The sequence below is a fragment of the Callithrix jacchus genome, chromosome 19 (genome assembly GCF_049354715.1).
Source record: "Callithrix jacchus isolate 240 chromosome 19, calJac240_pri, whole genome shotgun sequence".
Lineage (NCBI taxonomy): Eukaryota > Metazoa > Chordata > Mammalia > Primates > Cebidae > Callithrix > Callithrix jacchus.
In genome coordinates, this window is record NC_133520.1 from 17,114,991 (window position 1) to 17,139,381 (window position 24,391).

General features: G+C 37.8%; 1 protein-coding gene across 3 annotated transcripts in view; it reads right to left on the minus strand.

Annotated features, from left to right (window-relative positions):
- INTS7 (integrator complex subunit 7) overlaps window positions 1–24,391 on the minus strand; it is a 94,850-nt gene that overhangs the window by 30,743 nt on the left and 39,716 nt on the right. For all 3 annotated transcript variants that reach the window (XM_008985260.5, XM_008985259.5, XM_078356611.1), the window contains 5 exons: window positions 13,788–13,922; window positions 12,203–12,300; window positions 9,015–9,254; window positions 7,301–7,438; window positions 5,905–6,111 (listed from right to left, as the gene is read on the minus strand). In XM_008985260.5, the coding sequence (XP_008983508.1) occupies window positions 5,905–6,111; window positions 7,301–7,438; window positions 9,015–9,254; window positions 12,203–12,300; window positions 13,788–13,922 (818 nt within the window). The remainder of the gene's footprint in view (window positions 1–5,904; window positions 6,112–7,300; window positions 7,439–9,014; window positions 9,255–12,202; window positions 12,301–13,787; window positions 13,923–24,391) is intronic.

The following is a 24,391-nucleotide window of genomic DNA, read 5'->3' on the forward strand; positions in this document are numbered from 1 at the left end:
CGAGATTGTGCCACTGCACTCCAGCCTGGGTAACAGAAAAAGACTCCATCTCAGAAAAAAATAAAATAAAATAACCAAGCACGGAAAAATTGCAAAACTCCCCAAGCCAAGAGCGGAAAAAAAAGTCAAAAACATAAACAATAATAGATCCAGATACCAGAGATACCAGATATGAACTTTAAAATAACTATGATTAATATGTTAAAAAATTAAATGACAAGATGGAGAAACCTAGTTGAAAAGTGGAAAATATAAAATAACCCAATGGAAATTCTGGGACTAAAAATATATTAGGTTAGTGCAAAAGTAATTATGATTTTTGCTACTATTTGTATTAATAAATGAAATTAAGAATGTAATAAATGGGTTTAACAGCAGATTAAACAGTGAAAAAAATTAATGAACTAGAAGATAGGTCAGGAGAAAACATCTAGAGGAAAATACAGAGAGATAAAAAGATGGAAAACATAGAAGAGAATGTAAGAGATATATGAAACTTGGTAAAAAGAATTAACATAGGTCCAACTGGAGTCCTAAATGAAAAAAAAGGGGACAGATGCAATATCTAAAGAAATAATGGCCAGATACAGTGGTTCATGCCTGTACTTTGGGAGACTGTAATCCCAGCACTTTGGGAGACTGGCTTGAGGTCAGGAGTTCAAGACCAGCTTGGGCAAAAAACCAAGACCCCATCTCTACCAAAAATAAAAAAAAAAATTAGCTGGGTGCAATGGAAGAGTTTGAGGCTATGGTGAGCTATGATCATGCTGCTGTACTCCAGCCTGAGCAACAGGTTGAGACCCTTGTCTCAAAAAAAAGAGAGAGATAATGGCCAAATATTCCAAAATGGATCAGTCATCAAGCCATACCTTCAAAAAGCTCTACGAAAGGCAATTTGCATTTAGTACTGGTTAAACTGGAAACCAACATGGGCAACTGGTTAGCAGTTACCTACTAAAGCTGAACCTAAGTATGTCCTATGATGAAGCACTACCACCTAGAAGAAAGGTACATCTATATCAAAAGTCATATATAAGAATGTTCCTAACTGACTTATTCTTAACAGACTCAAACTGAAAATAACCCAAATATTCCTCAACAATAAAATGGTAAATAGATTGTACAACAGTCACCCAATGGAATACTCAGCAGCAATAAAAATAAATGAACAATTGCCATACACAACAAAAAGCATGAATGAATCATAATATACAGACAGTGCTGAGAAAAAAAAGCTAGAATCAAAAGAATAATACTGCATGCTTTAAATAATGTTGGAGAAGAAGGCAAAACTAAGCCATAATTTTAGGAGAAAAATGAAGGTAGTAACTGGAATGGGGATGGAGTAGAGAAATCAACACAAACAAAACACACAACACTTAAAAAACATGAGTATCTTAGACTACATTAAAATTAAAAGCTGCTATTCATCAGAACATAAAAAGCAGGAAAAAAGCCACAAATCAGATAATATCTGCATTTCATACAACCTACAAAAGATTAGTATCCAGAACATTAGAAGTACCCTTATAAACCAGTAAGAAAAGACACACAAACTAGTAGGAAAATAAGCAAAAATCTTCAGCAGGAACTTCACATAAAATAAAACACAAATGGCCAAACATATGAAACAAATGTCTAATTGTATTAGTAATCAGGGCAAAGCCAATCATAAGCTTTAGAACCTACCAGACAAGGAGAAAGATGTAGGGCAACAGGAACTCTTATACACTGTTGGGAGGACTGTAAACTTGTAAAGCCACTGGGGAAAACCTGGTATTAGCTAGTCAATTTAAAGATGCACATAACCTGTGCAATTCCACTCTTAGGTAACGTCTTACAGCAATCTCTCTAAACAGGAACAGGAATATTCCTAGCATTTCAGGAGATTAGGTATTTAGCCACTGACCATTACTGCCAGTAGCAATGCCTCCCAACTCCCCATCACTGTGACAAACAGAAACATCCACACACACTTCTAAATTGGAGCAAGGGGCAGATACACAGCTCTGACTGAGGTCGGCTGCCCTAGAGAAGGGTTTTCAACCTGACTACTACTGACGAGAATGTTCAGAGCAGTATGTTGGTAACAGCAAGAAACTAGAAAAAATCAAAATGCTTATCAATACTAGAATGGGAAAATAAACTGATGTATATTCTTATGATGCAAGACTATATGGCAGGGAAATTGTCCTACAGCTTCCTGCAACAAAATGGATGAATCTTAAGAACATAATTTAGATGATCAAAGCAAGTCAAAGAAAAATATGATTAATTTTTATATAAAATTCAAAGACAAACAACATAAAACAGAACTTGCTTAGAGTTACAAAAAAGCATGCTGAAATTATAAAGAAAGGCCTGGGTGTGGTGGTTTATGCCTGTAATCCCAGAACTTTGGGAGCCTGAGGCAGGTGGATCACCTGAGGTCAGGTATTCGAGACCAGTCTGGCAAACATGGTGAAACCCCATCTCTACTAAAAATACAAAAATTAGCTGGGCATGGTGGAGAGTACCTGTAACCCCAGCTACTCAGGAGGGTGAGGCAGGAGAATCACTTCAATCTGGGAGGTGGAGCTATACTGAGCTGAGACTGTGCCACTGCAATCCAGCCTGGTGACAGAGCCTACTCTGTCTCAAAAAAAAAAAACAAAAAACAAAAAGAAATTATAAAGAAAGGCAACGAAACAGTAAACACAAGATTCAGAGTACTGGTTACATTTGTGGGAAGGAAACAGTAAACAAACATGGAGGCCCACATACGCCTTTTTTTTTTTTTTTTTTTAAGAGACAGGGTCTTACTATGTTGCCCAGGCTGAAGTGTGGTGGCTATTCACAAGCATACAAGAATTTTAAAGGCAACTGTAATGTCCTATTTTCTAACTGAGTGATTGGATATTTGTTGTATTTTTTAATGCCTTACAAAATATATATGTAGTTATTATGCTTATTCAATATTTAATAACAAAAATTAAAAATAAATGATTTTTTAAAAACCTCACTATTGTAGGCAGAATGAAGCTGGTTCCTCCAGTTCAAATCCCCTGGTATCCACACCTTGTGCAGGCTGATTAGCACTAATTTGAAAACCTAAAATCTAAAATGATCCAAATTCTGAAATGCTCCAAACTCTGAAACTGACATAATGTTCAAAGAAAATGTTCATTGGAGCATTTCAAATTTTGAATTAGTAAGAATCAACTAGCATAATGCAAATATCCCAAAAATCCAAAAAATCCATAAAATACAAAACACTCCTGGTTCTAAGCATTTTACATAAGGACTACTAAAGCTACAACATCTTCTTTTGAAGGTGGGTAGCACCTACAACTTGCTTCTAACTAATGGAATATGGCAGAAATTATGAGATTTGGAGGATATAGTTTAGGTCCCTAATGAATTGACTTTATATTAGTATAAAAGGGAGATCATTCTGAGTGAATCTGATCTAATCAGTTGAGGCCATTGAAAGAGGGTAAGAGATTCTCTTTCTGGTCTGGAAGAACCAAGCTTCCACAAGTTCTGCAACTGCAAGGAAATATATTCTGCAACAAATCTATGATCTTAGAACAGGACTCAGCCTTTGAGCCTCAGATATCTGTGACTGGCCCTCACAGATACCTTGATTGCAGTTTTGTGATACCATGAGCAGAGGACCCAGCTAAGCCTGGACTACTACTACTACTTATTTTTATTTTTTTGGAGACAGAGTCTCACTGTGTTGCCCAGGCTGGAGTGCAATGGCACAATCTTAGTTTACTGCAACCTCTACCTCCTGAGTTCAAGAAATTCTCCTGTCTCACCTTCCCGAGTAGCTGGGATTACAGGAGTGTACCACCATGCCTGGCTAATTTTTTCATTTTTAGTAGAGACAGGCCAACATGGGTTGGCCAGGCTGGTCTCAAACTCCTGGGTTCAAGTGATCCTCCCATCTTGGCCTCCCAAAGGGGTGGGATTACAGGCATAAGGCCCCACGCCCAGCCTATGCTGGATTTCTGATATATAGGAACTGTGAAATAATAAATAGGTAATTGTTTTAAGTCACTAAACTTGTGGTAGTAACTTGTTACACAGCACAGAAAACTAATATAAACAATTTTTTAATAATTTTTATTCCTAAGAAACAAGGTAGCTCTATCATTAATCACTGTATTGAGAAATTAAACACCTAACTTTGCTATCGGTCCTCCATAGGCAAAGAATTTTGAACTTCTGTTTATGTGGCTGAAGCAGATAAAAAGCATAATCCTCAAAGCTGTACAATTTCAGGTATGGATAATTCACATCAGTTAGTTAAAGGGAGCAGTCCCTGCTCATATTTACTCAGTTAAAATAGAAAACAATTGTCAAGTCTACACTTACCAAATGAACTGGTTAAAAAAAAAAGTCCTCAAAAAACCCTGAGAGTATACAGAACAGTTGTGGGAAGTTTCCAGTAACTCTGAAGATCATGCTGCCTTCCCCTATAGACTACACTTAATCATTTCCTGTTTTTCTTAATCCTAAAAGCACAGTGTTTGGCATATAGCAAGTGCTTATGATATGTGGAATAAAATAACTCCACTTCAAAAGGAAAATATCTGAGGCCTACTGACCTACCCAAAGTCATACTGTGTTCATGGCAGAACCACAACTAAGACAAGGTCTCCTCTCTGTCAATCAAGTGCTTTCTTCCTATGTCAGAGTTCAATCCTTAATTATTGTCAAGTCTTATCAAATACACATACCACACAAATCATTAACTGAGTATTAAAATTCAACAGAATTTTTCATAAAATTAATTCCATCTGCCTCATAGTGTTCTTATCATTTATGGTACTCAATAATTAACAATTTTCTGCTCCACATAAACTAGAAAATGAAATTATTCTATTGATCAGAACCAGTAATTGTACCTTTTACTTTTCTGAGGCATTTATTAGCCTAATATAGGAAACAGCAATCTCTTCCCAGAATAATCAAGAGGAAAGAATCAAAGTAGTTAATGCTACCCTTTAAGATGAAAAGGAGCCTGTATTACTGTTTTAAACAACCATCAATCAATATAAAATGCTTCAAAATGTATGTGCCTCACATTAGTCTGAATATTCTCTTTAGTGACACCTGCTTGTTCTACTTTGAAACATTTTGAGATAGCTCACCATTAAAAATATTTCAGGTACCAAAAGTTTTATGGTCCCATCTCAATATATACAATTTCTAAAGTCATTTGACAATATTTTTTAAATGTTTAATGTTGATTATATAACCTCTTTACTTTTAAGAGGAAAAAGCCCTTGCATTAATATAAAAATTGCTTATTTTAAGGAACAGGTTCTTACTTAGGAATATAACTAATTTCAAGGAAACAAGGATTTGCCTTCTTTGCAAACCTTTCATTTTCTTGGCAGAGAAAAAAGAAATTGTAGCTAGCTGACGGTAAATGTGGAGCAGGAAGATATCACAGAGAAGTACAAAGTGGGACACTAGAATCTCTGATAATTTCTCTTTATCTATAAAGCAAGAAACTCTAGTTACTTAGTCTGTAGCTGCCAGGTATGAGATGAGGTCAGGGGTTTATGTTTGATGGTGGTACTGACGCAGGCTGGAATCTTACTAATAAGAGTCTGTACAGGGAGGATCCTATCTCCACAACACTTACCCCTTCTATGTGGATTCAGCAATCCTTTTCACAGGTGGTACCCAGTTCTTTATAACAAGAAAATGATAAACTTTTATCAGTCTAAGAATGTTAAAAAGGGGAAAAGGTTAAGGGTTTATTTCCATGACCTATTTCTTATGTTGACATTGCCAAATATACATCAGCAGGTTTCTCAAGTTAGCTGAAATAGGACAATCGAAAAAGAGAAGGGAGAGAATTCTCACACAAGTCATCATCACCAAAGGTGAATTAAGAGGACTTACTGTTAAGGAAGCAATCCCTTTGTGATAGAATTTTAAAGACTCAGCAATGCAAGAAAGTGCTGAACTATAGTTTTCCTCTTGCAACCCAGTGAGACACTGCTCTGCATGTGAGAACTCCTTCAGACTATTTAGCCAGAAGTAGAAGTGTTCTGAGGCAACCTGAGTCAGCAAACTCTGATAAAGCTCTTTGGCCATGTCATGATTACCCTAAAAACAAAAAAAACGTAAAGAAAAAAAACAGGAGCACATGGTGAGGTTCTTACATTTGAAAGAGTTGATGCAGCAGCTAAAAGAGAAACCCAAACCTAGCATAAGTCTGAACAATCATTTCTCATATTATATAATTCTGAGACTCTAAATATTTCTTCAGAGAAAATATGCTGAGTTTCTTTTATGTAACATAATGCTTGAAAATCTTTACTAAAGCAGTTCCAAAGAGAAAATGAATGGAATTAACTATAAACCAAGTCTAGAACTTTAGCCCAAAATACAGAAAGTATAAACGTTATTCTGGATGAACTATTTAGCAGGTGAGAGAAACGCCAGGGGAGAAGGCATAGTTGTTGGGAGAAATGTGAATACCAGTTAATGCCTGGGGCCAGGGATGCTCAATGTCCTGCAATGCTTGAGACAGACCAGTATAATGAAGAACTGTCCTGCCAAGAGTGTGTGCTCCTCCCCCATTTGAGAAGCAATGCAAAATTAAGAACATGTACTTCAATCACCTACAGTAATGCTTTCTCAAACTTTGGTCTCTGGACTTATCCCAAAAGGATTTTTTTTGTTGTATTTTAGTAGAGACAGGGTTTTGCTATGTCAGCCACGCTGGTCTCAAACTCCTGGCCTCAAGAGATTTTCCCGCCTTGGCCTCCCAAAGTGTTGGGATTACAGGCATGAGCCACCCCACCGCTGGCTAGGATTTCTGTCCTAACCAAATTTTCTATTTCCTCTCAAACAAAATTAATAAAACTTGTTAGACTTTCCATATGGCTGAGAAGAGTACAGCATACGAAAGCTCTCCCATTTCTACTTAAGAATGACAAGCTTGGGGAGAGGAACAAAGATGTGGTATACTGAGAAAGAAAGACAGAAACGGCGGGTGGTAGGTGGCCTTGGTTAGGACAACACAGAGCAAAATGAAAGTGGCACTAACAACCTACAGCCAGAAAGGGCCCAGATTTTAACTTCCTCATTACTAATAACAACAATATATATATACCATTCATTTATGATAAAAGTTAAAAATCAGGCCTTTTCCTTCCTCGTCTTTGGAACCCATGACTAAAAGGTACTTCCATCTTTATTTTTAGTTTGACTATGATTAATAATCATGTAATTGAAGGTACATGACCTGACATTTCCACCAACCCAATTCACTCAGAAGGGTAACACATACCATTCTGGAAGCCTGTCTGGCAATACGGTATACAGTCCATCCATTGGAGACACTTTCAAGCTGCTGCTTAATCACTGCCTTTACTTCCACAGATAATGCCTTCTGACTCGCTACAAAAATCACAGTAGCCAAACTCACCTAACATCGGGCAAGAAGAAAACCAAGACAATCATTTAATTTTATCCAGTGTCATACATAACCTACCCCAAAGGCCCAAAGGGAGGAAAACTAATTAGAGTCCACTGCAAAAGAACAAAATTTGTTTTCCATTGATATTTAATTTTTTATTTTGAAGTCATTAAGTAATTTATTCTGTTCACTCAGAGCACTCTTTATAACAGCAAATAACTAGAAGCAATGTCCATAATGTGGATACATACATTAAATAACTTATAATCCATAATGAGATACATAAGTAAAATGGATAAACTAGAGATATACTTACCAATATAGATGACAAGCAAAATAGGCAAGAATATGCAAAATGCAAAAGATTACAAGTAGTATGACAATGTTTATATATAATTTAAAATATGCAAAATAATACTACATATTATTTAGGGATATACACTTTGGTAGTAAAAGAATAACAGGCATGAGAACAAGAAATACCAAATTCAGGATAGTGGTTACCTCTGAGAGAAGGGAGGAGACGCTATCAGCAAGGTACACAGGGGGCTTCAACTAAACAGGTAATCTTTTTCTTAAGCTAAATAATGAATGCAAGAGTTTTCATTATATTATTCCTTAGATTTTTTTTATCTTAAAGCAGTACTCACAAAAAGGATATAAGGGCCGTTAGTTCAAAATACAACTTCAATAAAAAATAAACTTAGCTAACTGCCTGTTAATATTTCAAAGCTGATTCATATAAAGATCCATACATATTTTAATAACTGTATGATGTCATCCCCTTGACCACAGCCACCTGGTCATCAAGGTAACCTTTTCTGGCAGCAAATGATTAAGATGGGGTCAATCTTTTATACAATTCCCTCTGGAGGATTAAAACAGGCTTGAATAAGTCATTTCATTATGCTTTTTCCCACATTCTAAATTCAGATGAACAGAACAACACGGAATGGTGACCTTACAACTTTCATTTCATTTACAACTATTTAGAATGTACCCTACTCTCAGTCCCGCAGAACTTTTCAACTAAACATTTTACAACTTCCATAGTTTGTTTCTTTCTAAGCATCTACCTTTTCTAATCCCAAGGGTCTACAGAAGCCTAAACGGGATCCTAAATAGCTAAAGAGGTCCTGGAATGAAAAACATAAATTTGGGCTAATCAGGCCCTTTGCTTCTTATTATCATTAGATTTTTAACTTCTATTTTCTGAAGTATAAAATAGGGTTTAGTTCATTATTTGCTTTGTATAAGAAAGAAAAAAGTTTCATTTTCATTTTGTCCTTTGTAATAAAATAAAAACATGAGATTGAAGGCTTTGGCTACACTAAGCTGATTTAACAAGGCTTAGGAAGAAAGCAGTTTTAGAGGCGAACAAAAATGGCTTTCTAAATCAAAAGTGAAAAGCTTATAGAGCCAATTCTATTTTGATATCAACACACTCTTTAGTCTTAGATAATGAATTTAACCTATTGTTTGTTTTGTTTTTTAAGTAAAGCTAAACAGTAATGTTGACTTAAAAGTAATTCCCACTAGACCAGAGCCTAGTCATTCAAAGAAGATTCAAAATGGGGCTTTTTACCAGAAGTTCTTGTTGCTTGTCTGTGGCTGATCGTCCAATCACCTTGTATAGCTCCATGAGGTCACCAAGCATCCCATCACCCAGCACCGGCAGCTGCATGGCAATGGCTGCCAGACAATGGCACATCAAAATCCGGGCAGCATCCTGAGCACTGTGCAACTGAGTCAACAAGGTCTCAACCACTGACTGACTAAGATGGGGCCTGCCCTTGGCCAACTTCACCATACAGTTTAGAGCAATCTGCATGCCAAAAAGAAAATGAACTAGTTACACTTGGAAGATATAAATGAAGCTTTGAAGAGAAGGGCTTTGTACAGGATACGGGAGAAAATCAAGGGCGAGGTTTCTTGTAGGTGTACATTTTTCTTCATAAGATACACGAAGTACTGAATCCCACAGTAGGGTTTGTGAAGTGCAAAAGCAAAAGCATAATTAATAGAACTAAGAAACTGTTAGATAAACATTGGCGCATATAAGAGCATTAGCTTGTCATAGATATGGTTTCAAGGAAGTCATGGCTCATTTTAGCATGTTAAGGAAAGTAGTGATGTGGTCACAGTGATAAACAATAAAAATAGTAATATCATTAAGTGAAAGTTAATAAGAAGTGGAGAAGGGGGCCGGGCGCGGTGGCTCACTCCTGTAATTCCACCACTGTGGGAGGCCGAGGCGGGTGGATCATGAGGGCAAGAGATTGAGACCATCCTGGCCAACATGGTGAAACCTCATCTCCTCTACAAAAATACAAAAACTAGCCGGACATGGTGGCATGTGCCTGTGGTCCCAGCTGCTCAGGAGGCTGAGGCAGGGGAATAGTTTGAACCCAGGAGGTGGAGGTCGCAGTGAGCCAAGATTGCACCACTGCACTCCAGTCTGGTGATAGAGCAATACAGTCTCAAAAAAACAAAAAAAAAAAGAAAGTGGAGAAGGGAAGTAGCAACTTATGTATGGCAACTCATTCTGAGGGGATCCTCAGAATCCCCTTGGAACCACAATATATTTAAAACTTTTTTTTTAAGCAAATCATTTTCAACAATTGTGGGTGTCAGTAAAATGCTGAACTCAGCACAGTGGGACATAGGTAGATGGCCAAAAAAGATTCCTGTATTAGAGGAGCTTCCCATCTAGAATAAGCTACTGATGTTTATAAAGGGGCCTATAATATCAAGCAGAACACAATGCATTCTCTGACATTACACCAAAAAAGTACATAAAGGTCAGAGTCAGGAGTGATTAACTTTAACCAAGGATATTAGGGAAGACTTCAAATAAATGTCATGAGTTGAGTCTTGAAAGATGCCATCAAATTACAGTAACAAGGAAAGATTGTTTGAGCCCAGCGACCACTGTTATAAAAGACTTGAAAGAAAGAATTTCCCTGTTGTGGTGGAAAAATGATGAATAGCCCAATGTGGCTGGGTGAAATCATATGAGATTTGAAAAGTAGTTCAATCATAGAAGATATCAAATAACATGCTATTATGGCCTTGATTCTATAGGTAACGAGGCGATATAATAGGATTTTAAAGTAATAGTAACATTTCTCATAATTATTATTGTTATTTGAATGTCTATTATGGGCCAAATTTTGTTGAAGACTTATATATACATTTCTTTCAGTCCCTCAATAACCCTATAATGAAATGTGTTCCCCTCTTATACCCATCAGAAACTTAAGCTGAGAGAGATGAAGTATCTTGTTCAAAGCCACCTAGCTAATAAGGGGCAAGCTGATCACAGCCCTTGGATTTATCAGACTCTAAAGTTTATGTGTGCGCCTAACACCCCACTGATGGCTACATGGCTGCGTTGTGAAGGATGGATTGATGGGCCCATCTTTTCAAGAAATGGAATTAGGGAGAGATTTATGATGTAGAGAGAATGGAAAGGCGCTAACAGTGGATATTAGAGACTTGACAGAAGAATCTGTTAGCTATGTAAAAGTGGGACTATTTCTAAGTTTCTGGTTTCTTGGCTGGATATTAGTGATGCCTTTAACAAGGCCTTAATAAGAGAAATTGTGTAGCCAAATTGGTTTTTAGATTTCAGTTGAGAAATAAGAGAAAATTAGGAACCTCTTTCCCACTTTGGAATCATCCAGGTAATCTTTTTAAAACTGTGAACCCTCAGTAGCTCCAACATGAACACACACACACACACACACGTGTACATTAATTCATTAGGGTAGGGCCCGTGCGCGCGCACACACACGCACACACACACGTACATCAATTCATTAGGGTAGGGCCCAGGAATCTATATCTTTATTTTCATTCTGGAAGATGCTGGTATAGTTTACAAGACACACTTCAGAAGCAGTTCCTGAAAAGTTATGATAGTACAGTGTTGGTGACATTTGGCCTCTATTTGCCTCTTCAGCATTCTTCCTTATGATTTGCAGCTTTCTTAAAAGTATTTTAACAGTCTTAGATTGAAATGAGTGGGTTGACATGCAGTCCTAATTTGTAATTTTAAAAAAATTAATTTCCTTTGTTATTAATTTTTGGACCATCACAAGTTGTATTTCATGTTTCACTCCAAAAAGAGTAGTCTCATTTCACATTTTTAAAAATTTTTTTTTTTTTTTTGGAGACAGGGTCTCGCTTTGTCACATAGGCAGGAGAACAGTGGTGCAGTAATGGCTCACTGTGGCCTCAACCTCTGGGGCTTGAGCCATCCTCTCATCTCAGCCTCATGTATAGCTAGGACTATAGGTGTGTCCCATCATGCCCTGCTAAATTTTTTAAAATTTTTCTAGAGATGGGGTTTCACTATGTTTTCCAGGCTGGTCTTGAACTCCTAGGCTCATGTAATCCTTCCACCTTGACCTCCCCAAAATGCTGGGATTACAGGCATGAGACACTGTGCCTGGCCTCATTTCAAATTTTAAAAATCTTACATATGTCTAAGATGATTTCTGTAACTAAGTGAAGGTGAACATTCTTTAAAATATCCTCCCCTTGGCTTATAAACTAGGGCTTCTCCCATTGGGAAATTAATGAACACTTATGTGAAATTAATGAACATTTACGAGTTCGAATGCAGTCCTTTAATCAGTGTTTTTTTGGGGTTTTATCACTTAGATTAAAACTTCTAAGACTACAGGAGCTCTGTCTGCTTAACTTCGCTTTCTATTGTCTAAGACCATCATATATACCTATTACAACTTAGTAAATAGAAGTTTTCACCTTTAAAGTGGCCTGAGCACCTGGACTATCATCTTGACTGCAAAGTACCAGTAGGGATTCCAGGCCAAAGACAGCATCCTGTTCCAGTGCCAAAAGATCTAGAAGAAAAACACTAAGCTTTATGATGGTCAAGTGATGTGTGTATAAACACACACATACATATATACACATACAGACATACTCTCAGAAAAAACATTAAGAAGTTTACGACACAGGAAATTATTAAATGTATAAAGTTAACCTTCCTTGAAAAAGTACATGTGGCATTACTTCTGGAATGTAAAGTCTATCTTCAGACTTTATTTCTACCACTTTATTGAAGGTTACAAAAATATACACATTAAATCAAAAGCTAAAGCCACAAAGCTATAAATAAACCAAAACTGAAATAGTGTCACAAGCTTAGCTAAGGAAAATACTAAGAACAGCCAACTATGCAGAATGTGTTAATCTCCCTAATCAGAAATTAATTATACAGGTCCATTTTTACCTAAGATTTAACAGTTTTCAGGTTCTAATGAAAGTTTAACCACTTTAAGGAAATAATAAAAACTCCACCTTATTAATGTTTTAAGTCCGACCATAAAGAATGAACCTCTCAGATGTCTCATGAAATAGCAGTACTACCACATCTTTTCACTACCATAGGGCTAAAATAGAGGTTTTTAAAAAGTTCTGAATCTATTAGTTACCTTTAGGTTAATATGATTTCAGTGTTGAGAACATACAGCAGTTTTCTGTGTTACATGAGAGAAAATACTCTTTGCTATGCCAAATATAAAACAGGCTTAATTATCCAAATCAGAATCAATTCAACTTTAAGAAATGTTTCCTTAGTGTAGGAGCCTGGCAAACAGAGTAAAGGCTAGTGAAGGTCAGGTTGCTAGAAAAAAACAGGTACTAGGAACAAGCAGTGCTAAAGGCTAGTGGGGATAAAGGGAACCACTGAGCTTGTAATCCTTAATAAAGATCAAAATCAGCACTGAAACAGATGGAGTATCTAAAATGCATTTCTTGTTCTTGAACACAAGCATAAAAGTTTTCAAGTGCTTAGGTCAAAAGACGCTAGGTAGACAACAAAATGTATGCATTATTTTCCTTGCATGTCCTCCTTGATTATGCAAGTCAGTTTAATGCCATATATATCTAAATTCTGTGAAAATTTAATTCACATTGGTCTGTGAATTCACTTGCCTTTAGGTGAAACTATTTGTTATTTAAGTCCCTTGAGAATCTAAGTAAATTTTCTAGATTTCTGAATAAGTGAACACAATACTTTATACAAAAGGGGTAGAGTCCTAAGCAATCTCTATCCACCAGCACCATATATGCAAAGGTAAGCAGTGGGAGGAAATGGGCAATGCTCCATAAAACCTTTCAATTCCATTCCCAAGGTCTTCATCCCTTTATTATTTTTCACAAGGATAGTAGTCTTGAGAACATATGCTCTAACAATACTTTGAAAAGAGTCAATTTGTAGATCAAGGTACACAGGCTAAAAATAGGGGATTAAAAAAAACAAATAGAATTCTGTCCAAGCTCTAAACCGAAGTTTATATATAATATCAGTCCTGATCAAACTTACCTTTTTCTTGACAAGAAACAGTTATATTAGTTAGGACTCTAACTCCATGAGCTGCAATGCCCCGGTTATTATGGTAACAGCACTCTTGGGCTAATTTGACTAAATCAGAAGATCTGGGAGAAGAACTCAAATTTCCTAAAAAAGAAGAGAAAAGTAGTAGAGACTGTAATTCAAACAGTTCAAAAGGAGTTCGGCTTATATGTTCAATTTTCTTAATTTTTGAGAAAAATCTCTAACAGTAACCTTCAATGAAATTTCCTAACACAATCCCACTATCAATATATATCAGCATTTCTCTTCCCCATTAAAGTACTTAAAATAAGTATGTGCCAACAGTTTTGTAATGACTAAAATCTAAAATCAACATAGAATTTCTTTAAAAAATACTAATAAAAATTGACTAACAGTACAAAAGCCAAAACAACTATCCTAAGAGTTCAAATGAATTCTGATTAAAACAGATAACATTATAGGCCGCTTATCAGACAAAACCATATGTTTAAGATAGGAGAGAAAAAGAGAAAAATTTTTAAGTTTGCTTTTTTTTTTCCCCGATCTCAGATTGCTGGCATACATTTATACCTCAAAAGGCTTACATAAGAATTCATGATGTTAGAGTTGGAAAGAATTTTGGTATCATCTGATTTCATACATCCTATCTTTACAGATGAAATCAAAGCCCAAAGCCCAAAAATTTTAAGAATCTTGCCATTAAGGTCAGACAACTTATTATTCGTGTACTAATGCCCCTGTTATTCTACTCTTGCACTTTATACCTTAAGTTCTATGCTAAAGATTGCAGCAATTTTTAAAATTCAAATTTGAAATTCTGGAATGCAAGGTTCATATTATAACTATTTTAATTTGCAGTAGAGAAGATCTCAGTTGTAACTGAATAAGCTTCAAGAAAATAAGATTAGAGCTTGTTCAGCTACTTAAAAGAATCTCCCATTCCTGTCTTCCTTTCCTCTGCTTATTTTTCCATGAGTCCTGTCAACTTCGTCTCTCATACCAAAAGTGACCGTATTTTTTTGAGGCTGAAAGGGACACTTAAGAATGGCAATAGGCGGGGGGGGGGGGATCCAAAATGGCCGTTTAGGAACAGCTCACGATTGCAGCTCCCAATGAAAGTGCAGAGGGTGAATGAACACTGCATTTCCAGACTGATTTTTATTGCCCACAGACCAGGAGATTCCCAGGCGGAGGAGCCCCCCAGGTTGCCAGCGCGGCTGCTTTGTTGGCGCCCCAGCGCGGCAGTTCTCCATACAAAATACACTGGTCCGGGTGCCCTTTTAGCGGGCGATTTGAGCTCTGGGAAGTCGCCCATTCATCTGATTAAAAAGGGGACTGACCAGGGAGCCAGGCCAGGAGATTCCTGGGCAAAGAAAGTACCACGAATCTCAGCGCCACTGTTTAAGCTGGCACAGTGAGTCGCCGCACGGGAAATCACAGAGATTCCAGCACCTTTTCAACAGGCAACTGGAACACCTGGGAGAGAGTCAACTGTTCAACTAAAAAAAAAAAGGTTCTGAGGCAGGGAGCCAGGTGATCAGGCTTCGCTGGTCCCACACCCACAAAAGAACAGCAATCAGAAACTCTCTGGATTGAGAATTTCACGGCAAGCACAGCTAAAGCCGGGACAGTCCAGCTCTGTGGGGGAGGGGCGTCCACCATTACCAAGGCACTCCACCACTATGGAGGCAGTCTGCCATTGCTGAGACAACCTGCTATTGCCAAGGCAACCTGCCATTACAGAGAGAGTTCGCCAATACGGAGGTGGGCCACCATTGCCGAGGCAATTCTAACTACCCCCACATAAACAGGAGTGCAGGGAGGTTCACACAGCACCTGGGCGGAGCCCACAGCAGCTCAGCAAAGCCTCTGCAGGCAGACAGTGACTAGGCTGCCTCCTTGCTGAGCAGGGCAGCCCTGAAAAAAAAAGGCAGCAGCACAACGGAAACTCATAAATAAAGCCCTAACTTCCTGGGACTGGGAACAAAAAGCGGTTTATGAGTTCTGCTGCAGCAGACCTAAACGTACCTGCCCAGCAGCTCTGAATGAACAACGGAGCTCACAGCTCAGCACTTGAGCTCCTATAAAGGACAGACTGTCTCCTCAAGCAGCTCCCCAACCCCCGTATATCCAAAGAGTCACCTCATAAAAGAGAGATCAGACTGACATTTGGCGGGTATCCTTCTGGAACAAAGACAGCAGAAGAAGACACTGGTAGCAACCCTTACTGTTCTGCAGCTGCTGCAGGTGATCCCCAGGCAAGCAGGGCCCGGAGTGGACCTCAGCAGTCCTACAGCAGAGGGGCCAGACTGTTAGAAGGAAAAATAAGAAACAGAAATAACTTCATCATCAACTGGACGTCCACTCAGAGACCCAATCTGAAAATCAGCAACTACAAAGACAACAGGTGGATAAATCCACAAGGATGGGAAGAAACCAGTGCAAAAAGAAGGAAAACACCCGAAACCAGAACACCTCTCCTCCTACAAGGGATCACACTCTTCACCAGCAAGGGAACGAGGCTGGATGGAGAGTGAGTATGATGAAATGACAGAATCAGACTTCAGAAGGTGGGTAATGAGAAACTTCTGTGAGTTAAAAGAACATGTTTTAACCCAATGCAAAGAAACAAAGAACCTTGAAAAGAGATTTGACAAAATGCTAATGAGAATAAACAACTTAAGAATATAAATGAATTGATGGAGCTGAAAAACACAACACAAGAACTTCGTGAAGCATGCACAAGTTTCAACAGCCGAATTGACCAAGTAGAAGAAAGGATATCAGAGGTCGAGGATCAACTCAATGAAATAAAACAAGAAGGCAAGATAAGAGAAAAAAGCGTAAAAAGGAATGAACAAAGTCTCCAAGAAACATGGGACTATATGAAAAGACCTAATCTACGTTTGATAGGTGTACCTGAATGTGACGAAGAGAATGAATCCAAGCTGGAAAATACTCTTCAGGATATTATTCAGGAAAACTTCCCCAACCCAGCAAGGCAGGCCAATATTCAAGTCCAGGAAATACAGAGAACACCACAAAGATATTCCGCTAGAAGAACAACCCCAAGGCACATAACCGTCAGATTCACCAGGGTTGAAATGAAGGAGAAAATGCTAAGGGCAGCCAGAGAGAAAAGTCGGGTTACCCACAAAGGGAAGCCCATCAGACTCACAGCAGATCTCTCAGCAGAAACCCTACAAGCCAGAAGAGAGTAGGGGCCGATATTCAACATCCTTAAAGAAAAGAATTTTCAATCCAGAATTTCATATCCAGCCAAACTAAGCTTTATAAGTGAAGGAAAAATAAAATCCTTTGCGAGCAAGTAAGTACTCAGAGATTTTGTCACCACCAGGCCTGCTTTACAAGAGCTCCTGAAAGAGGCACCACACATAAAAAGGAACAACCAGTACCAGCCACTCCAAAAACATACCAAATGGTAAACAGCATCAACAAAATGAAGAATCTGCATCAACTAACAGGCAAAACAGCCAGCTAGCATCAAATGGCAGGATCAAATTCACACATAACAATATTAACCCTAAATGTAAATGGACTAAATGCCCAAATCAAAAGACAGAGACTGGCAAATTGGATAAAAAGCCAAAACCCATCTGTGTGCTGTATCCAGGAAACGCATCTCACATGCAAGGATACACAAAGGCTCAAAATAAAGGGAGGGAGGAAGATTTACCAAGCAAATGGGGAGTAAAAAAAACAGGAGTTGCAATTCTCGTCTCTGATAAAATAGATTTAGAGCAACAAAGATCAAAAGAGACAAAGAAGGACATTACATAATGGGAAAAGGATCGATGCAACAAGAAGAGCTAACAATCCTAAATATATATGCACCCAATACAGGAGCACCCAGATACATAAGGCAAGTTCTTAATGACTTACAAAGAGACTCAGACTCCCATACAATAATAGTGGGACACTTTAACACCCCATTGTCAATATTAGACAGATCAATGAGACAGAAAAATAACAAGGATATCCAGGAATTGAACTCAGACCTGGATCAAGCAAACCTAATAGACATTTACAGAACTCTCCACCCCAAATCCACAGAATATACATTCTTCTCAGCACCACATCACACCTACTCTAAAACTGACCACATAATTGGAAGTAAATCACTCCTCAGCAAATGCAAAAGAATGGAAATCATAACAAACAGTCTCTCAGACCACAGTGCAATCAAGTTACTACTCAGAATTAAAAAACTAACTCTGAATTGCACAGCTTCATGGAAACTGAACAACTTGCTCTTGAATGTTGACCAAATAAACAATGAAATGAAGGCAGAAATAAAGATGTTCTTCAAAACCAACGAGAATGAAGACACAACATACCAGAATCTCTGGGACACATTTAAAGCAGTCTCTAAAGGAAAATATATAGCAATAAGTGCCCATATGAGAAGCAAGGAGAGATCTAAAATTGACACCCTATCATCAAAATTGAAAGAGCTAGAGGAGCAAGATCAAAAAAACTCAAAACCTAGCAGAAGACAAGAAATAACTAAGATCAGAGCAGAACTGAAGGAGATAGAGACACAAAATACCCTTCAAAAAATCAATAAATCCAGGAGCTGGTTTTTTGAAAAGATCAACAAAATAGACCACTAGCCAGATTAGTAAAAAAGAAAAGAGAGAACAACCAAATAGATGCAATAAAATATCACCACAGATTCCACAGAAATTCAAACCATCATCAAAGATTATCACAAACAACTCTATGTACAAAAACTAGTAAACCTGGAAGAAATGGATACATTCCTGGACACTTGCCTCCTCCCAAGCCTAAACCAGGAAGAAGCCGAAACCCTTAATAGACCAATAACAAGGTCTGAAGTTGAGGCAGCAATTAAGAGCCTACCACACAAAAAAAGCCCAGGTCCAGTCGGGTTCACAGCTGAATTCTACCAGACATACAAAGAGGAGCTGATACCATTCCTCCTGAAACTATTCCAAATAATCCAAAAAGAGGGACTCCTTCCCAAATCATTTTATGAGACCAACATCATCCCAATACCAAAACCCAGCAAAGACACAACAAGAAAAGAAAACTTCAGGCCAATATCCATGATGAACATAGAAGCAAAAATCTTCAATAAAATACTGGCAAACCAATTGCAACAGCACATCAAAAAGCTTATCCACCATGATCAAGCAGAATTCATCCTGGGGATGCAAGGCTAGTTAAACATACACAAGTCTATAAACTTAATTCACCACATAAACAGAACCAAAGACAAAAACCACATGACTATCTCAATTGATGCAGAGAAGGCCTTTGACAAAATTCAACAGCCCTTTATGCTAAAAACCCTCAATAAACTCGGTATTGATGGAACATATCTCAAAATAATAAAAGCTATTTACAACAAACCAATAGCCAATATCATACTGAATGGGCAAAAACTGGAAGCATTCCCTTTGAAATCTGGCACTAGACAAGGATGCCCTCTCTCACCACTCCTATTCAATATAGTACTGGAAGTTCTAGCCAGAGCAATCAGGCAAGAAAAAGAAATAAAGGGTATTCAAATAGAAAAGAAAGAAGCCAAATTGTCTCTATTTGCAGACGACATGATTGTATATCTAGAAGACCCCATCGTCTCAGCCCAAAATCTCCTGAAACTGATAAGCAACTTCAGCAAAGTCTCAGGATAAAAAATCAATGTGCAAAAATCACAAGCATTCCTATACACCAATAACAGACTTAAAGAGAGCCAAATCAAGAATAAATTGCCATTCACAATTGCTACAAAGAGAATAAAATACCTAGGAATACAACTGACAAGGAACGTAAAGGACCTCTTCAAGGAGAACTACAAACCACTGCTCAATGAAATAAGAGAGGACACAAACAGATGGAGAAACATTCCATGCTGATGGTTAGGAAGAATCAATATCGTGAAAATGGCCATACTGCCCAAAGTAATTTACAGATTCAATGCTATTTCACATCAAGCTACCAATTACCTTCTTCACAAAACTGGAAAAAAACACCTTAAACTTCATATGGAACCAAAAGACAGCCAAGTAAATCCTAAGCAAAAAGAACAAAGCAGGAGGCATCACACTACTGGACTTCAAACTATACTACAAGGCTACAATAATCAAAACAGCATGGTATTGGTACCAAAACAGAGATATAGATCAATGGAACAGAACAGAGGCTTTGGAGGCAATACAACATATCTACAGCCATCCGATCTTTGACAAACCTGACAAAAACAAGCAATGGGGAAAGGATTCCCTGTTTAATAAATGGTGTTGGAAAACCTGGCTAGCCATGTGCAGAAAGCAGAAACTGGACCCCTTTCTGACACCTTACACTAAAATTAACTCCAGATGGATTAAAGACTTAAACATAAGACCTAACACCATAAAAACCCTAGAAGAAAATCTAGGCAAAACCATTCAGGACATAGGCAGCAAGGACTTCATGACTAAAATACCAAAAGCATTGGCAACAAAAGCCAAAATAGACAAATGGGACCTAGTCAAACTCCACAGCTTCTGCACGGCAAAAGAAACAGTCATTAGAGTGAATCGGCAACCAACAGAATGGGAAAAAATTTTTGCAGTCTACCCATCTGACAAAGGGGTGATATCCAGAATTTATAAAGAGCTAAAACAGATTTACAAAAAAAAAAGCAAACAAGCTCATTCAAAAGTGGGCAAAGAATATGAACAGACATTTTACAAAAGAAGACATACAAGAGGCCAACAAACATATGAAAAAATGCTCATCATCACTGGTCATTAGAGAGATGCAAATCAAAACCACATTGAGATACCATCTCATGCCAGTTAGAATGGCGATCATTAAAAAACCTGGAGACAACAGATGCTGGAGAGGATATGGAGAAATAGGAACACCTTTACACTGTTGGTGGGAGTGTAAATTAGTTCAACCATTGTGGAAGACAGTGGGGCGATTCCTCAAGGACCTAGAAATAGAAATTCCATTTGACCCAGCAATCCCATTACTGGGTATATATCCAAAGGATTGTAAATCGTTCTACTATAAGGACACATGCACACGAATGTTCATTGCAGCACAGTTTACAATAGCAAAGACCTGGAACCAACCCAAATGCCCATTGATGATAGACTGGACAGGGAAAATGTGGCACATATACACCATGGAATATTATGCAGCCATCAAAAACGATGAGTTCGTGTCCTTTGTAGGGACATGGATGACCCTGGAAACCATCATTCTCAGCAAACTGACACAAGAGCAGAAAATCAAACACTGCATGTTCTCACTCATAGGTGGGTGTTGAACAGTGAGAACACATGGACACAGGGAGGGGAGCACTACACACTGGAGCCTGTTGGGGGGAAATAGTGGAGGCACGGTGGGGGGTGGGGAGTTGAGGAGAGATACCATGGGGAGAAATGCCAGATATAGCTGATGGGGAGGAAGGCAGCAAATCACACTGCCACGTGTGTACCTATGCAACAATCTTGCATGTTCTTCACATGTACCCCAAAACCTAAAATGCAATAAAACATAAATAAATAAATAATTACAATAGGTATAAACCATAAATATCCAAGGCAGTGTGGGACATATGGTCACTTCATTGGTTTCTGGTTTAATATAATACAAGCTTAAGAGAGAGCCTCAGTGTTTTTTGGTTTTTTATTTGTTTTGTTTTGTTTTATTGGGGTGGAGTCTCACTCTGTTGCTCAGGCTGGAGTGTAGTGGTGTGATCATGGCTTACGACAGATTGCAGCTCACGACAGTCTCAAACTCTGAGGCTCCACCAATCCTCCTACCTTAGCTTCTGAAGAGCTGAGAATACAGGTGCATGCCATCATTCCCAGCTAATTTTTTTGTTTTTTGTAGAGACGAGGTTTTGCTTTGGTGCTCAGGCTGGTCTCAAACTCCTGGCTTCAAAAGATCCTCCCATCTTAGCCTCCCAAAGTGTTGGGATTATAGGTGTGAGCCACCATGCCTGGCCCCTTCCAATGTTTTTAAGTTAGGTAAAACACTAGAAAGCTGAAACTATATCTTTATTTTTCCAAATCTGTGGAAATTGTATTTCCTCTATTCTTTTTGTCCATGTGATGTGGACAATGCAGGTCATCTATAAATTTACAAACATGTTTTATAAATGGTCTTTTCTTTGTTTTATTCCTATCAACACTCACCATAGAAAACTTAGGGAAAAAAATAAAAAACAGAAAAATCCAAAGAACAACACAAAAATCACACCAAATCTCACAAACCAGCAGGACCTTATTGTTACCTTTCTGAAATATTTCTTTTAAATCTTTCTCTCCCTACGTACAATACAATTTAAAAACTCACACACAATCAGGATCTGTAGATACTGCAATATCCTGCTTTTAAAATGTAATTTTTTTAGCATTTTCCTATGTTTTCTAGGAATAAAATTAATTTAATTTTTAAAATTATTTAGTAATGATTTTCTAAGATAAACTCACATGGCTCGTAAGGTACAGCAAAGAATAGAAAATGGTAAAAAGCTAGTGAGAGAAAAGTTTTCCTCACCCACCCAATGTTATCAGCTTCTTGTGTATTATTTCAGAGAGTCTATGAATTTACAAGCACATTTGTTCCTTTTTCACATGCAATTTTGACCTTGTTTTATTTCTCTTTAAATATTATATCATGAGGACTGTTCCATGCCATATTTTCTTTTTAGTAAATTGCATTGATTTTTATTGCAGTGATGTGTCATAATTTCTTTGAGTCCTCTTTGATGGACCTTTTAATGCTATTATATCTTCTAATGATGGATAATATTTTGCTATTGTAAAAACTGGTACTAAGAATTATCTTGTATATATGCCATTTCTCAATGTGTGACTATATAGATAAGATAAATTCCCAGAAGTGGAATTTCTGGGTTATCTGTCATTTAATGAGTGTTTCTAAATCACCCATGTACAAGTTTAATAATTTATATTAGTAGCAGCAATGACTGCTTACCCACACCCTTGTCAACACGGCATGTTTATCAAACTTCTCCATCCTTGCCAATCTGATGGATTAAAATTATTTCAGTATTGCTTTAATGTGCATTTTCTTAAATATGTCTGATACTGAACATCTTAGATATTTGAGCCTTTTGTTAGTGATGATTTAGACACACTAAATTTAAGTTTGCTTTTTAAACTACTTTTGGCTACACTGAAAAAACCTAATCAACCAAAATAAACTTAAGGTTTACTATTACTTACAGAAATTATCTAACTTTGGAAAATCCTTGACTTTTATTTTTTTATACATATTGTCTATTTATTTAAGCCTTTGCTTAATTCCATATATAAGCCAAAATTAACAAACTTCAATAAAAGGACAAATACCTGGCTTGAAAAGTGTCTGAATATTATAGCCCAGCATAATACTAATATATACCTTTGGAATTAAAAAATAAAGAAAAAGAAAGTTATCGTGCATGTAGGTCAGTTTGGTACAAAAAAAAAAAAAAAAAGAATTCTGAGTAGGACCACTGAATTCAGGCATAGGCTCAGACACTGCACAAGTATGCGAACTCTGGACATACTGTCACACATCTGTGGGCCTCAGTTTTAGTCCTTACAAACTCCTTTGCATATGCCTCACTTGAAAGGCTGTTTGTATGGGAAAGCTCTCATCTATTATAATACATGATTAAGACTTTGCCTACCACGGCTCTTTGAAAGTGCAATGTTGGTCAAGGACATTAACTGCAAGCTAAGAAACAGACTGGCTGATTTAGGCAGAAAAAGAATTGAAAGCACACTAGATATATGGTAGGCTGTTTATAAAGAAGGCTGTGATAATCTCTCACATCCCTTGCGGACATGCTCCTTTACCATGTGATTTTCCAATCCCATGTGACTTGCTTTGGCCAGTAAAGCACTGGAAAACATGCTGCAAGCGAAAGGTTGACAAGTGCTTGTGTGTGGGTGGCTTGCTTGCTTTTGGATCCAGCCAACGTCCTGAAAACAAGCCCAAGGTAGCCCACCAAGAGTCACATGGATAAAAACGAAGGTGCCTCACTCAGCAGAAAGCCTTTCAACTTCTAGCATGTGAATGAGGCCATCTTTGACCATCCAGTCCTGGTCAAAGTTTTACATGACTGTAGTCACATGAGTCACCCTCGGGTGAGGCCAACAGGACTGCCCAGCTGAGCACAGTCAAAACTGCTGATTGACAGAATTAGAGCAAATAAAAAGGTCATGGTTTTAAGCCCCTCGGTTTGGGGTGATTTTGTTATATAGCAATAGATAACTGATAATGTACTTCACAGAATCACTGGAAAGCCTGCAAAATTAATAGGAAAACAAGGTCAGAAAAAAAAAATAAGAAAAAGGCCAGAGACCAACCAAGACCACAGCCCAAAAGACCATGCATGGAATTAGTCCAGTGAGGACATGTCAGCCATTGTTACTGATTATTTGATGTCACAGCTTAACTTCTGTCACTGGGTACCAGACATAGCAAACACACACTGCTAGAATGTATTCTGGAAACGAATGTTGCTCTGTCATTGCTATATCACCATATCTCCACGTCCTTGTTGTTACTGCCTCCAAATTCACTCTGTGGTA